This window comes from Dreissena polymorpha, chromosome 14, assembly GCF_020536995.1.
Source record: "Dreissena polymorpha isolate Duluth1 chromosome 14, UMN_Dpol_1.0, whole genome shotgun sequence".
NCBI classification, from domain to species: Eukaryota; Metazoa; Mollusca; class Bivalvia; order Myida; family Dreissenidae; genus Dreissena; species Dreissena polymorpha.
Genome location: NC_068368.1, coordinates 39,951,315 through 39,965,992, shown reverse-complemented (window position 1 = coordinate 39,965,992; position 14,678 = coordinate 39,951,315). Strand labels below are relative to the sequence as shown.

Sequence of the window (14,678 nt, the reverse complement as noted above, 5' to 3'; positions counted from 1 at the left end):
ATCTGAGTTCTATCCGGAATCACTGTACCTCGAACTGTAGCAAAATCACAAAATGCTTTTTTCACGAATTCAATTATCCCTTTTCAACTGTCATACCGACGCTTTATAGGATTGTCTGTTATGAGAAACAATTTTAAAGACAACAAGCTCTGCACAAAAAGAAGACTCCTTTACCTCAAATTATCAAACATAAAAATATGTGTTGCATGATGTAACATGATGAAATGTTGAAAATCTGAAAAATATATAACCTTCATGTAAATTAATTTTATTTTATCCGCATGGATAAAGTCCAAAAACAAGTTTGTCTTACGTAGATCCGTTGTTCCTAAGTCAAGCGTTACTAAGGTTGGCTCTGAATAAACTTGACAAGATGGAAATTGCCTCCGGAATATGTTCTAGGATATGCTACCACGTGACATCTGAGACTTGTCCAACACCTAAATAAAAAGAAACAAAACTGCACGACAATGGGTCAAACCGCCTGGTCTTTTGCAACAAAATAACCACAACCGTGCCGTCATAAATTGAAAAAAAACACAATCAAACGAATTCATTAAAACGAATTTATTTTTAAAGTAAATGAATCTAAAGAAGATGAACACATTAAGATCTATAAAAAATCAACAACATACTTTCGTGTTTTTATGTTATTAATTAAAACGAAATAATGTTTTTCGTGTTTTAAGTTAGATTTCCGGACTTGGACGTAGATATCCAACGCTTTCCGATTATGGCGTTATCGAACAAATATTACCGAGCTCAATAGGTCCCTACTGCCTCAATTCGTGTATTTCACAAATAACCAAAGAAATGCGTTACAAACAATCTATTTTTTCCGATTGATGAATTTATATAAACAAAATGCTTGTGAATAGTAGTTTAGTCACATGTGTTCTACATCGCTCTTGTGTGTTCAATTATAATGATATAATTCTCCAACATTTAGCATGTTTCGATTGATAATTTTCTATGTACACAATGATATTTAATAGTATTTTAGTCAAATGTGCTATACAATTTTCTTGTGTGTTTAATTATAACTTTGTATTCTCAAGCATCTTACACGTTTAGTTTTTTATATTTGTCATTTTGACAGCCTCTGAACAAGTCAATAGGACAATAAAATGAAGTTAGTGAAATTTAATTGTACAACGAACGTTCACACACATTTATAAAACTTTGGATCTATATTGTTTATACATTTACCCACCATTACATGCTTTCAGTTATGATGTACACGTGTTATTTTTTCATTCCGTTACTGTTTAGTGAGATTGTTTACTATTAATTTTTCATTCTGACAGTTACAATGTTACAATATGGGACTCGCGGAATGACAGGACATGTGAATCGCTGTAACCCGTATAATGTGACATGCTGTATTAGCATTTATTTCAACTAAGCCATTATATATTTAGTACATACACATTATTAAGTGGTTAATTAACATCCGATGCGTATGCACGAACATGAAACACATGCGGACGGCAAGCAGTTGATATCGTCGTGCGCTCAAGTCGTGATTTGAATAAGTACAATACATCAGCGAGTCGCAATATTTTGGTAGATACAGTTTTATCAGTCTATGTTGGAACCTATTATGCAAACTGTATGCGCAATAAGTAGCGAACATTATTGTTATAATATACGAGCTCGATAAATAAATATTGCTATCTTTATAAGCGACCTATATATTTCGCGAACATATCAAGAAACTCAGATCTCACTCAGGGATATAGAAACGTCGGTGTTATCGGAATCGCAAGAAATGGCGATATACATGTATTATGAAATAATTGATGTATAAGAAACATGTTCGCGACAAACCCATATTACCAATATTTTCATTATTGATACGTGCTTTAGAAAAGTATAAGTTATGTGGTCAGAATAGTCTGCGACAATTACATATGTGAATCTAAAAATAAGAAACAATGTTGAAATGTTGATTTATGTATTGTGCTTTCCATTCATAATATATTTAGCAATTAAACATGTTGATTGTGCTATTTATATTTTTCGAACTTAAATAATTAAACATTCAGTTAAGTCTATACTGATTCTTAATGCAATAACAATACTATGGATTTTGTTTGAGTTACGTCAACAACTCTTTACTGAGAATGTTTCAACAAACACAAACCTATGTCTGTAAGGCCAAACATGTTTATTTGTTTCCACTTACATCCCAAACCATAGGGTTGGAAACCTTTAGGGTCGGTAGGTTGGACATTGGATCTTAACGCTTTTCTTATACACGGACTTTTAAATATTTTAATGTCAAATGACATACCTTTTTCGACCATGTGTCTATGTTCTAAATGTATAAATCAATTATGTAATAAAACCGAACAATTGAATTACCAAAAAACTGTTTTTGTTTCAGTGTTCTAAGACATATAAGGTAATATGCCAGTAGCTTTGTTGAATATTGTTAAAATTAAACTTCATAATTCACACTTGTACAAAACATACTACGAACAGTTATTTATAAGTGTTGTTCCTCATCCCAGTCTATACTAAGGAAGGTTATTGCGAGACGCTCTTTAAGACAGAACTTGATTACACTTGAATAATATCCATTGTTAAAGACAAGAACAGATCAGAGGATATTCTGGTACCCGAACTGGACTTACTAAACACTATTAGAAAGTATCCTTAGCCTAGTATCGTTGATCGTACATCAAGACGACCATGAACGTTATATTTAGTTGGGGTGTATGCACATCATGTGTCCAACATAAACCAAACTTTCGCTGACCCCCCCCCCCCCCCCACATACACACAAATACAAGTATAAGTATATTGTGATCTTGCTGCTGCATATTGTCAATTACTTTGATTTTATTATAAAGCATAACCAGTTTACAGTAAAAGGACAGTATGAAGGTAATGCGCAGTGTAAACGTTTATTTTAGCGATCGCAATACTGTGGAACATCGCAATAAACAGAAATGTGTTGCTAGTGGTTTAATTTCAACATGCGCTTTGTCTATGGTGATTTGGGTTCAAGTAAATGTCTCTGCTTAATTGATTGTGTGGGTGTTACATGTATATCATGGTGTGTTTTTTAGTTTTTCACGTGAATGTCATCAATATACAATAACTAAATTATTGTTGTCTGAGTTACATAAAGATGTAGTCCATATATAAAAACAATCTTTGCACAAGCCTTTTGATTCTAAATATATCAAGATATATTTTTCCGTTTATTTGACTAAATCATTTGGTTACGGTTTATAATGTGCTAGTGGTATCAAGAGGGTCAATTTCGTTAACAACCGAAGATGTTGAGGCAAAATTTCGTTATCAAAATACCGATGTTGTCGTTAAAACATGTTTGTTTATACGTATGTGATGATAAACTGGAAGAGTATTCATTTGCGTTTGGAACATATATCACTGATACACGAGCTCAGACAGTAAACTGTTGAAGATGTTTGTGTTTCTGTTGTTTCTCGGTATGGGAAGATCTGTCCCGCTAGACCTACAAGGGCTGTTGTTGAAGATTGATCAGCTAACAGCGAAAACCAATCAACTAACACAGCTCAGCGATCAGCTCACAGGTATTGGGCGCGTGGCCAAATCACTTTAATACTACCAATATGTCATTAAAACAACTTTTGTCATCAAATTTTTTTTTTAATTCTGATATAATATATATAAACAAGGTAGGTATCTCTTGACATGTACCATTTTGTTTGGAAAGGATGTCTCGTGACGAAAGATGACCACGAACGGCTACTTTCTAACATAAACTACAAGAAAAACTTCTCGAACTCGTAGAAATGCTAGGTCGGCTTCAATCTGACCGAACGTTCAATGCCGATTTTTACAAGAGTAAAAGTATCGGAATACCCCCAGCTACCGAACATAATTCGAAATTGCACTTTCCCAAACAAAATACAAAACAGTTAAATAAAAAAAAACTCGTTCCTGTCTATATTAAGGGAGGTAATTCAAGACGAACTGTAAGAAAGAGCTAGACAAGACACGAACAATATTCCTTGATAAAGGTAAGTACAGATCATACAATATTCTGGTACCTGATCTGGACTTACTAAACTTAATATAATTTTGTGTAAGTCAAACTGACCACGATACTTTATATTTTAGTTGGGGATGTATGCAAACCATGTTTCAAAGGCAATACAGAAACATATTTCAGTGTGTTATTGCTGCTGCACACACATGGTGTATGGGTTTTAATATATTATTAAGCATTATCAGTTTACAGTAAAATGACAGTATGATTTTTTAATGTACATGGTTACTATTTATTGAAGTGACATCAATCCTTTGGTAAAACAGACATTAAGTAACGAAAATATAAACCAAATTTTAATGATAATGGTTCAATATCAACATGTGATTAGTCTATCTAGATTTTAGACAATGTCCCTGCTGATTCGATTATGTGACGTTTAGTTATGTTTGTGTTTTTTGACGTACATGAAATCAATACACACTAATTTTATTATTGTTTTGCTGAGTTACATGGAGATGATTTAGTCTATTTTAAAAGCAATCTTTGCATTACCCTTTTGATGCTTAGTATATGAGAAAATAAGAAAAACGTGTCTATGAGTTCTCTGTTCAAATAGTCTTTGTGTTTTTTTTCGTGATTATATTCCACTCCGTGTAATGACGTATTTACATTTGAACCATATAGTTAAATGAATATATGTTTCAAGTATTCGACTTAAATAATTTGGTAATATTTGATACCTGCACTAGTGGTATACAATCGTCCAGGTAGTTTGTGTGTCATACATTCGTTATCAAAATACCGACGTTGTCGTGAAAACACATCCGTTTTGTATATATGATAAACTTAAACAGTTTTCATTTTCGTTTGGACCATATCTGATCTGATACACGAGCACCGACAGTAGAATGTTGAAGTGTTTTGTTTTTATGTTGTTCCTTGGTACGGGAAGATCAGCAACGTTGGATACACAGGATATGTTGCAAAAGATCGATCAGCTAACAGCGATCAGCGATCAGCTAACAGCAAGAGTGGCGGCGCTTGAAGTCAACAAACGAGCTTGTATGTTAATCTTTGATACAAATAAACACATAAGCATGCTAAGCGCTTTACAGTTGGTTGCAAACTTTTAATTTATGTTTCTTCATATTTTGTTCAGTGACAACGGCTATATATTTAAATCAAGATTTATTCAAATTTGAAGACATACGTGTATGTTATGGTCTGTCGGTATCAGTAATACTAAGCACATGGATACATATATTGTAATAAATAAATCACGTTTCGTGAATAGTACATTAAAAACCAATCTTATAATCCTACTAAAGTACGGAAAGGAAACTTGATAAATGAAAACAAAACATGACGGTACAAGTTCCTTTTCTGGTTTGCAGTTTTCCCGGGACCAGTGGCCTTTCACGCTACCTTGGGAAACACAATAGAAAATGTGGGGGATCATCAACACATCGTATTCGACAACGTGATAACAAACATTGGAGGCGGCTACAGTCCAGTGGACGGGCATTTTACCGCACCAGTCCGAGGGGCATACGCATTCTTTGTTGTGCTCACCAATACACCGGGTCATTCTGCAAGCATACAACTCCTACGAAATGGCGGATGGTTGGGGAGTGTTCTAGCCGATGACGAATCAAATGTCTCCTATACGACATCAACGTTGGCTGTCACGGCGCAGATTGAAGCTGGAGACCAGGTTTGGGTACAAAATGAGTTAAAGTTTTCGGCCCAAGAACAAATAGATGGAGCAAACTGGACGAGCTTTTCTGGTCATCTTATCCAGGCGAACTGAGCAGATGTTTTCGGAAATTTGAGCACACCAAAAAACTTTTACAAGTAATACCTGGAAGCTCAATGCATTTGTTTTACTGTCGATTGATTTTGCCATACCCATGCTTGTGCAAAAGTTGACTATATAAAAATAAACTAAATAGCATAACAGGGTTTGAATTGTTTAACCATATGCCCAGTTTCTCGTGTTTCGTTTACGTACGCGTTAAATATATATTCGTAGTTGCCAAACAAACGAACACAAGTCATATTTCGTCTAAATATATGCATAATAACTTACAAGCAACTATTGAAAATGAATTAACACGTGTATTCAAAATCTATGTTGCGAATATAATAATGTTTTATTCATTACTAACTGCGATATCGATGAAATAACACACCTGTGGGATACGAATAGATGCTTGTTAACATCGTATAATATATTTGTAACGTATTGTTGAATTTTTGGCGTCCTAAAAGTTATTTTTCAAGTATCGTTTGTTAACATATTATATATATATATTTAAATCTGACTCGGTTCAGAAGCCTTTGCAATTCGTTGAAACTGGCTACACTATAATAGACTTGATTTAAAAGAAGTAAGGCCCAGTCTGTTCTCTCCCTATATATACCCTGGAATTATAAGTAAATAGAGGGAAAATGCTTAAAGAAGACAACAAAAGGTTAATATATGTCATGTGATCTTAAAAGAGATCAAGTTAAACAAATTCTGCATGACAAAGACGCATTCCTGTTTAGTTGCATCTTCCGCTAGCTTAGTATCTTGGAGAAGGCAGGTTTTAAAACTTGCTGTAGACCAAATTGCAAAGAAGGATGGCAAACACCCAGAGATATATGCTGTTCCAATTAGCTTTCATTATGATTTAGAATGTGAGCCCCTGCTTATGCACCAATGTTTCGAAGTATGACTGTGTCTTGATTAGATCGCTAATAATTTTAATAATGCGGACTATAACGGTTAGTGTGGTCATGGCCAATGACTTTTGGATCAGGCATTACTTTCATGATTTAATATTCTGATATGTAGAACAACGACCAGATAAATTTACCGTATTCGTCGCTGTGATATCCGTTTCAGTAGTCATGGATCTGATAAGCCGGACTTTTGAATGTCAACGTGAACGTGCATGTCAGTATGGATCAACAATCGCATGTAATAAATTCAATATTTTATGCGTGTTTTCTAAATGATCTATTGCACACATTTTATTGAGTAAAATTGTATTCAACTCGCTCAGCTCAAACAACTTACAATCAACGCTTGCGATGAAACACATCAGAACACAACATCGATATACTAGTATACTATTAATTGATTATTGTACTTGACGTTTAAAGACCGAGATATTTTATTGACGGTCTCAAAATGAACTGCAATTATGAACAGTATATGTTTTTTAAACGTTAAAACGCCGTTTAACTAAACAAGGTTTCTTTAACGGTTGCGTGAAAAATGCGAGTATTCAGTTTAAGACTGTGTGTCTGCTTGGATTTAACTGTCCATTGTACTTTACGGACAATTGCCGCAAATTAAAAGCCGCTCAACGCTGTAAAAGATTTCCCTTATCTGATGTTTCTCAAATAACAATAAACTTGTATTGAACAATGTGAATATACTCTTACACATAAGTCAGTGTTTGGCAAAATATTAGGAAACTTAGTTATATTTATCATTTCACCAAACGACAAAATAAGACTGCATTTTATTTAAAGGGACCTTTTCACATTTTGGTAAATTGACCAAACAAAAAAGGTTTCACATTCGCGAATTTGTGTTGCAGAAATGCTATTTGTGAAGAAACAGTAATACTGAACATTAACCATTATCTAAAATAGCCATTATATGCATCTTTTGAAGATTTAAAAAACATGAAAATTATAAAGCGTTGCAGCGCAAACCGATTGCATAATTTTGAGAGTTCTGTTGTCGTCGTTATATTTTGTGACACTACGAGGATTTCTTATATTAAGTAGAAAATACATCGCTCTTCGTAAGAGTTCGGATGGCCTAAAGGTCTAAGCGTTAGACTTTTACTCCAGGGGTCAGTGGTTCGAGCCCAGGTGAGGGTTACTTTTCTTAATTCTTTAATTTTATTCTATTGTTTTACTGGAGCTTTTAAGATCCGATGTTTACATTAATCAATATAAAGCATTTAATGAAAAAAAAATTAATAATGTCTGCTGAAATTTGTGAAAAGGTCTCTTAATGTTTAAGATTAAATATAAAAAAATAATAGTGAATCATAATGCTTTAGATGTTCTCACTTTTCTGACTTGGGATTTAACTTCATAATAATTTTAATGTCTGGCATGTAACACTTTATTATAGTGCATCATCATAAAAGGTATATTCATTAAGCGTTGCCTACGCCCTTGGTCGACACTTTGGATATTATAATTATGTAAATTGGTAAAATGTAAAACATAAACGCACATATTAAAATGATAGTAAGCTTGATGCAATGTCAGCGAGTTAGATTTTAATCCTTACGGTCACAGACTCCGATCACGGTATAGGAAACGTAGTTTACCCCGTCCTTAACTTGCTATTATAATAACCGTAAATCATCAGATATAATAAAAACATTTTTAAATACGAAGCTTGTAATTATTGTATCGTTGAATCCATCAAAAACATTTTCTTAATCAATTTAGAATAAATCATCTATACTTATCGACGTGCGGAAATCGTAGGTCAAGCTAGCTTACTAATTTGCTACTATCTTTGAGTATGGTCAATTATCTTTAAAATATATCTTTAAAATAACGATTTCGGTGTTACAACTTTTAAGAAAAAGAAAACTCATACTTGAGAGTACGAGGCAAACTAATTTGCAAAGCAAAATAAATTTACATGAAAAATATCGTTCAAAAAATAAATAAATTATAACAGCGTGGATTGCGTTTATTTATTTATTTAAATTAAATAAAACTGTTGGGGTTGTTTCATATAAACGCAGTGAAAAATACGTTGTTCAAAAGTATCCATGGTCTGATAAAAAGTAAACGGTTGAAGCATGCCTAAAACGCTGAGTAAATTATCACTCATGGCAATACTCATTATCAAAAATACCAACGTATCCCAATGCAAAGCCGTGTTGTATCGTCAATGCGATGTTAAACTTTACCGGTCCTCGTTTTGTTTTAAATTGTTTTAAATAATTCCTACTCTGGTCGCAAGTACGATGTTTAAGCTTTTGGTATTTTTGTTGGTTCTTGGTTGGGAAAAGCTGCTCCTCTAAACGAAGAGGATTTGGTGCAGGAGATTCGTCTGCTAAAAGCAAGAGAAACTGCACGCAAAATGAACATTCGTGCTGGTAATGACAAATAAAATACGCATATCAAATTTAGCATGGTTCTCATGTTGACATCGCTTCTTAAATGTTAACTTTGATAATTAATTTTTCACTGATCATTCGCAATCTTTCTAAGCATGATATCTGTCCGTGACGACAATATACGAAGCTGTAATGTTGGGTTCTTGTTTTTCTTATGTGGTAATCATCAGCAAGAAATAGTGTACGTAATATTAATGCTCTGGATAAACTACATATTCACAATATTTATGTTATTCAATACCGAAAGGATCAAGAACAATGAAATTGATCGGTATAGAAAATAAGTTTGATGGCACATGCGCTTTCGTTTATGATTTTCACAACGTTCGACAGACGAGTTGCATTTACAGCTACGTTGGTAAATACAATAGAACACATGGATCATCAACACATCGTATTCGACCACGTGGTAGCCAACATTGGATAAGGTAACAGCCCATTTAATGGACATTTTACATCACCAGTCAAGCAGCGTACGCATTTTTTGTTGTGCTCACAAATAATCCGGGACATTCTGCAAGCGTCGATTTAAAACGAATTGGTCAATGGAAAGGAAAGGTGCGAAGCAACACACGTCAACGCTTACTGCCAAGGCTCAGCTTGAGACTCGGGACGGGGTTTGAGTACAAAATGAGGCTCAGTTCTAGGACGAAAATCAACTAGATGGTAACGTCGGTTGGTCGTGCTTTTCTAGTCACCGTATTCAGCAGAACTGAGAAATTCCGCGAAAACTAAGCATTTGTTTTTCGCATTGTAAGTTATGAGCATTTTTCGAAACCTAAACGCAGATTTCGAAACTTAAACGCGGACCTTAAGTTCAAGGTACAGGTCACAGGGGTCAAATTTTGTGTGCGTATGGAAAGGCCTTGTCCATATACACATGCATACCAAATATGGAGGTTATATCTCAAGGGACATAGAAGTTATGAGCATTTTTCGAAACATAAACGCAGATTTCGAAACCTAAACGCGGACCCTAAGTACAAGGTCAAAGTCACAGGGGTCAAAAATTGTGAGCGTATGGAGAGGCCTTGTCCGTACACAAATGCATGCCAAATACGAAGGTTACATCTGAAGCAACATGGAAGTTATGAGAAGTTTTAGAAACATAAACGCAAAATGTGACGGAAGGACAGACGGACAGACGGACAGAAAGACGGACGGTCCGATCACTACATGCCCTCAGGGGCTTAAATATACACGTCTGACTGGGGACTACCTTTTTAAATTTCAAAGTGATTTCACATATATTGCATGTCGCTGTTGACCTTAGTATATATTCCGAATGAAGTAAACACATATAGGAGTAAATATTAAATATACCGTAACAAGCCCACCCATAGCCCATTGAAACTCAATATTTAATTAGAAAATATTAAATATTTATAATTGAAATATTTATTTACTCTTCACAGTATACCGTTTTCTCTTCATAATAATATTTAGCAATTTGAAATCCTTGATGCGCAATTAATTTGTAAACGTTAAGGTGCATATCTATCAAATAAGTTAACAACTCTGACGTGTATGCTAATATTCGCGTTCATTGATAATTGTAGGTTAATGTTGACTCTTATGAACACATTCATCCACAACTTGTTACGATGCCCATCGCAATGATCACACAGTCACTAAATGTGAAGAGATATCAGACGTGCCTGTATAGCAGGTACATTTGACATGATATATGGTGTAGAATGACACTGTTTAGACCATGAAAAATGCAAGATTAACCGAATGCCTTACGTTTTCTCAGTACACCCGTGAATCGACGTTCATTTTCAATTGACGAAAAATGACTTCGAAAACATTTAACGATTTAATAAAAATAATTTGTTAAACGTACTTTAAACGTCCAAAGCATGACAGTTATGATGGATTTTATTTCGAATATGTAGCACCACAGTTTGATAAAAATGAAAATTATTATTTATAACAGTATTAGTATTATGAAAATCATATGCATATATTATCTATCGTAACAAAACAACTCAATAGTTGGTCTTCAATTCATTTCATTGGAAATTAAAGAAAACCAACATGAGAAAAATATCACATTACCAAGAGCACTATCTTATATCTGATCAAGTAACGTTTATTCATTCATACAACTACATTGTAAAATAAAGTACACATTAAAATACTCGGCATAACAAAGCAACTGAGTATCGAATATATATGTTAAAATCAAATACACTTAACATTTTAGTTCGGATATACACATTTATACTTCAAATTGTTATTACTTTTTGTCTAGAAATACATTTGCTATTGATGAAAAGTTTAAGTCATATAAAAAAGCTAAACATCAGACGTAAACCAAACTAAATACAACAAGCACGTTTTATCAGTAGTTCAAATTTAGAAGATATACGATTTTTTTTCCAAAATGTAAGGTAAACTGCAAGAACAATAAATTGTGAACCGCTTTAAAAATTAACAAACTTAAACATATCCGTACATTCTGCCAGACTGCGTTCTTTCAGGTTAATGATTAGTTGCTTCTGGCTTTTCCTTAATCCGAAAATGTCCGATATTGTCAAGGACCATTGAAAATGACCAGTGGAAATTAAATGACTTGATTGTGATGAAATACAACGTATCACTATCGCATTAATTCGTTTATTTATGTATGATTACCCTTGCATTTGTTATGTTATTACTATACCGATCGCCTCAATAAGGACAAATACAAAATCAAAATTCACACTTAAGATTAGAAAAAAAACGATGTTAAAAAAAAAGATCATATATATATATATATATATATATATATATATATATATATATATATATATATATATATATATATATATATATATATATATATATATATACACACACACGGTGTCGATGCATATCGGTGGCCTTTCTGTCAAAATGCTGCCTCTATGTTCATTCTTTGCTGCCTCTCTGTCATAAACAAGAAAAATGGATGATCGTAATTCACAAAACAGGTAAGAAAATCTAAAATTAAAACCCGTTAACACATTTGTGCATAAAAAGAGGTGGTCCATGAGTTGAAGCATGTATCCAGCTGCAGGTTCACAGTATTCCGCAGGTCCAAACACTTATCACAAACTATACCGAAGATGGAATGATGACGAGGTTGATGGAACAATTGTGCATGCATGCCACTACGATGACTTTTTAACATAGCTTTTCCTTAATATGTCAAATATATAATGCCATTGATATCATCGTTATGATCAAATCTTTACGTTCAGTGTACGCTATATAGTTATTTTCATCAATTTTACTTAAAAAATTCCTACTTTCGCTTTCGTGATGGCACGGAGAGCCTCTCGATCGGCTCGCATCGCTTTGAACAGCCATAATTTCATAAATTGTGATGTGCAGCGATTTCCATGAACTAGGTCTAATTCAACGCAGAAATGAATTTCCTTTCTGGAATGTACATGTCTTGTAATATTTTAAAATGCTGGGTCAAATTATCTGAGCCTACTGAGTACGACACTCGTTTTTGATTGATAAGTATTGATTAAAATAAGCGGTGTCTCGTTTTCAACATTCAAGCACAAGTAACTAGTGTAACAAAGGTTGTTTGTTCAATAAAAAGTTTGTTATCTCATGGACATCTTTGTTATAAAATCTACGCGGGATGACACACTCGTTTTTTCCAAATTGGAACATCTTTTTTTCTACTACCGAAGAGATAATCAGCAAAAAAAATGCAATATTTGATAGTTTTAAACTAAACAAGGGAGGATATAAAAGGATAAATAGAATATTATGTGAGTTTGGGAAAATGATCAAGTTTGTTATAGTCGGCTCCTACCAAGCCTCGTGCTATCATGGTTCTAAGCATCGCGTGATAAACGTGATATTTAACCAAATCTCACAAAATATTCTCTATAAAATTATAAACTTTTTTGTGTTTGTAAATAGTGGGTATCATTTGGTAAACCGAAACGATTCCTTATGCTGTCAGAGTGTTGCTTTTTTGGCGTTCTTTTCGATTAACCCATTTCAATCAACTTCTTAAACTTACATAAAAGTATTTCTTTTAACCCATGTAGTCAAAATAATATATCTAGTAAATTACAAACTGTTTCATGGTGCAATTATTCTATGTGTTGATTGTTGTTTTAATTGTTTATGTCACACATAATCGAATGTGGGAAGTATTTTTTCATACGCAAAACTATATCCATAAGGCGTAACAATTTACTTCTTCAAAACAGTAACATAGCGTCTCCAGGTTGAAATTAATTATATATAAAAACACAGACGTGCTTGTTGAAATATGTTATGAGTTTCAGTTCAGAAAATGGCAACTTTATGCAAATTAATGCAGAATCGTTCAGAAACAGACCGTAAAAAGTAAGATAGAATGGCCTATATTAGTGGTAGTTATAAGCGCTATATAGTGCGTGAGATTATGTCAAGAACATTTAAGCATTAGAGATAGATTTCTTCGTAGACTTACGAGATTGTTAAAATCAAAAATCAAAACTCTACAAGAATCCTAAAATAAGGACAATCCAAAGTCGGAAATGACTTAAAAGTATTTAGTGATCGGACAAGAAAATTCCCAAACAAACGAATGGTGAGTTTGCAGAAAAGGAATTTACTGAACACCTAGTTTTATTCAAGAATCAACATATTTTGTAAACAAGCCAAACACAATGCAAATAAAAGGACACCATGATCAGTACTAGGATGTGATGTTGTGGGCAAACTCTATTTCTACAATTATGCTAAAAAATATATAGGATAAATGTTTGTAATCAGTCGCCAGTTGTATGTTCGAGACAACTAGATGAGGCGGTGTACATGAAACTATGTAGCATGTGATTATACTAACAAAAGGTATGCACATTTACAGCGGTATAGAGGGTGTTATACTGTTTAAGAAAAGTCGTGCATAATGAAAAGTCATTTATTAAATAAATTGTTTCCATTTTCAGAAAATATAACTCAGTATACAAGATAAACTACACGATCCTTCAAGGAGCAGCAAAATAAGAGCGAGACGGCACGGAATATAAAGATTAAATATCTACAAGCGATTTGTCTATGGTGCTTTTGGCGCAATTGTATTGCTATGTTGATTCGACTGCAAGACGTTATTTCATGTGTGTTTGTGTTTGACGTAAATTCAATCACTATACAATAACAAAAATATAATTTGTTTTGTTAACATATAAACAATTTTGTTCATTTATAAAAACAATGCTTGCGCACGGCCTTGGATGCTAAATATATACCAAGAAATAAAAAAGTGTACATGAGCTTTCGGTTAACATTATATTTGTGTTTTTTTATAATGTCTCCGTTTGAATGAATCATGTTTGCGATTTGACTTGGGCAGGGTCATACAAGCATTAGTGGTATAAAAAGAGTCCGGTGCGTTCAAACTGTTCATGTTGCGGAGTGCATTCGTTATCTAAAATACCTCCGTTGTCGTTATAACATTCGTGCTCATATATATATATATATATATATATATATATATATATATATATATATATATATATATATATATATATATATATATATATATATATATATAT

At 33.4% G+C, this 14,678-nt stretch overlaps 1 protein-coding gene across 1 annotated transcript; it reads left to right on the top strand.

Annotated features, from left to right (window-relative positions):
• The first annotated feature begins 4,816 nt into the window (after positions 1-4,816).
• LOC127858019 (cerebellin-3-like) lies at positions 4,817-5,948 on the top strand. The gene is made up of 2 exons (XM_052394861.1): positions 4,817-5,053; positions 5,386-5,948. The coding sequence occupies exons 1-2, from the start codon at positions 4,900-4,902 to the stop codon at positions 5,799-5,801; spliced, it is 570 nt and encodes a 189-aa protein (XP_052250821.1). The 5' UTR covers positions 4,817-4,899; the 3' UTR covers positions 5,802-5,948.
• Positions 5,949-14,678: the final 8,730 nt, after the last annotated feature.

Coding starts and splice junctions, on each gene's coding strand:
- LOC127858019 (XM_052394861.1), top strand. CDS start 4,900: ATGTTGAAGTGTTTTGTTTTTATGTTGTTCCTTGGTACGGGAAGATCA. Junction 5,054..5,385: donor TGAAGTCAACAAACGAGCTT/GTATGTTAATCT, acceptor TCTGGTTTGCAG/TTTTCCCGGGACCAGTGGCC.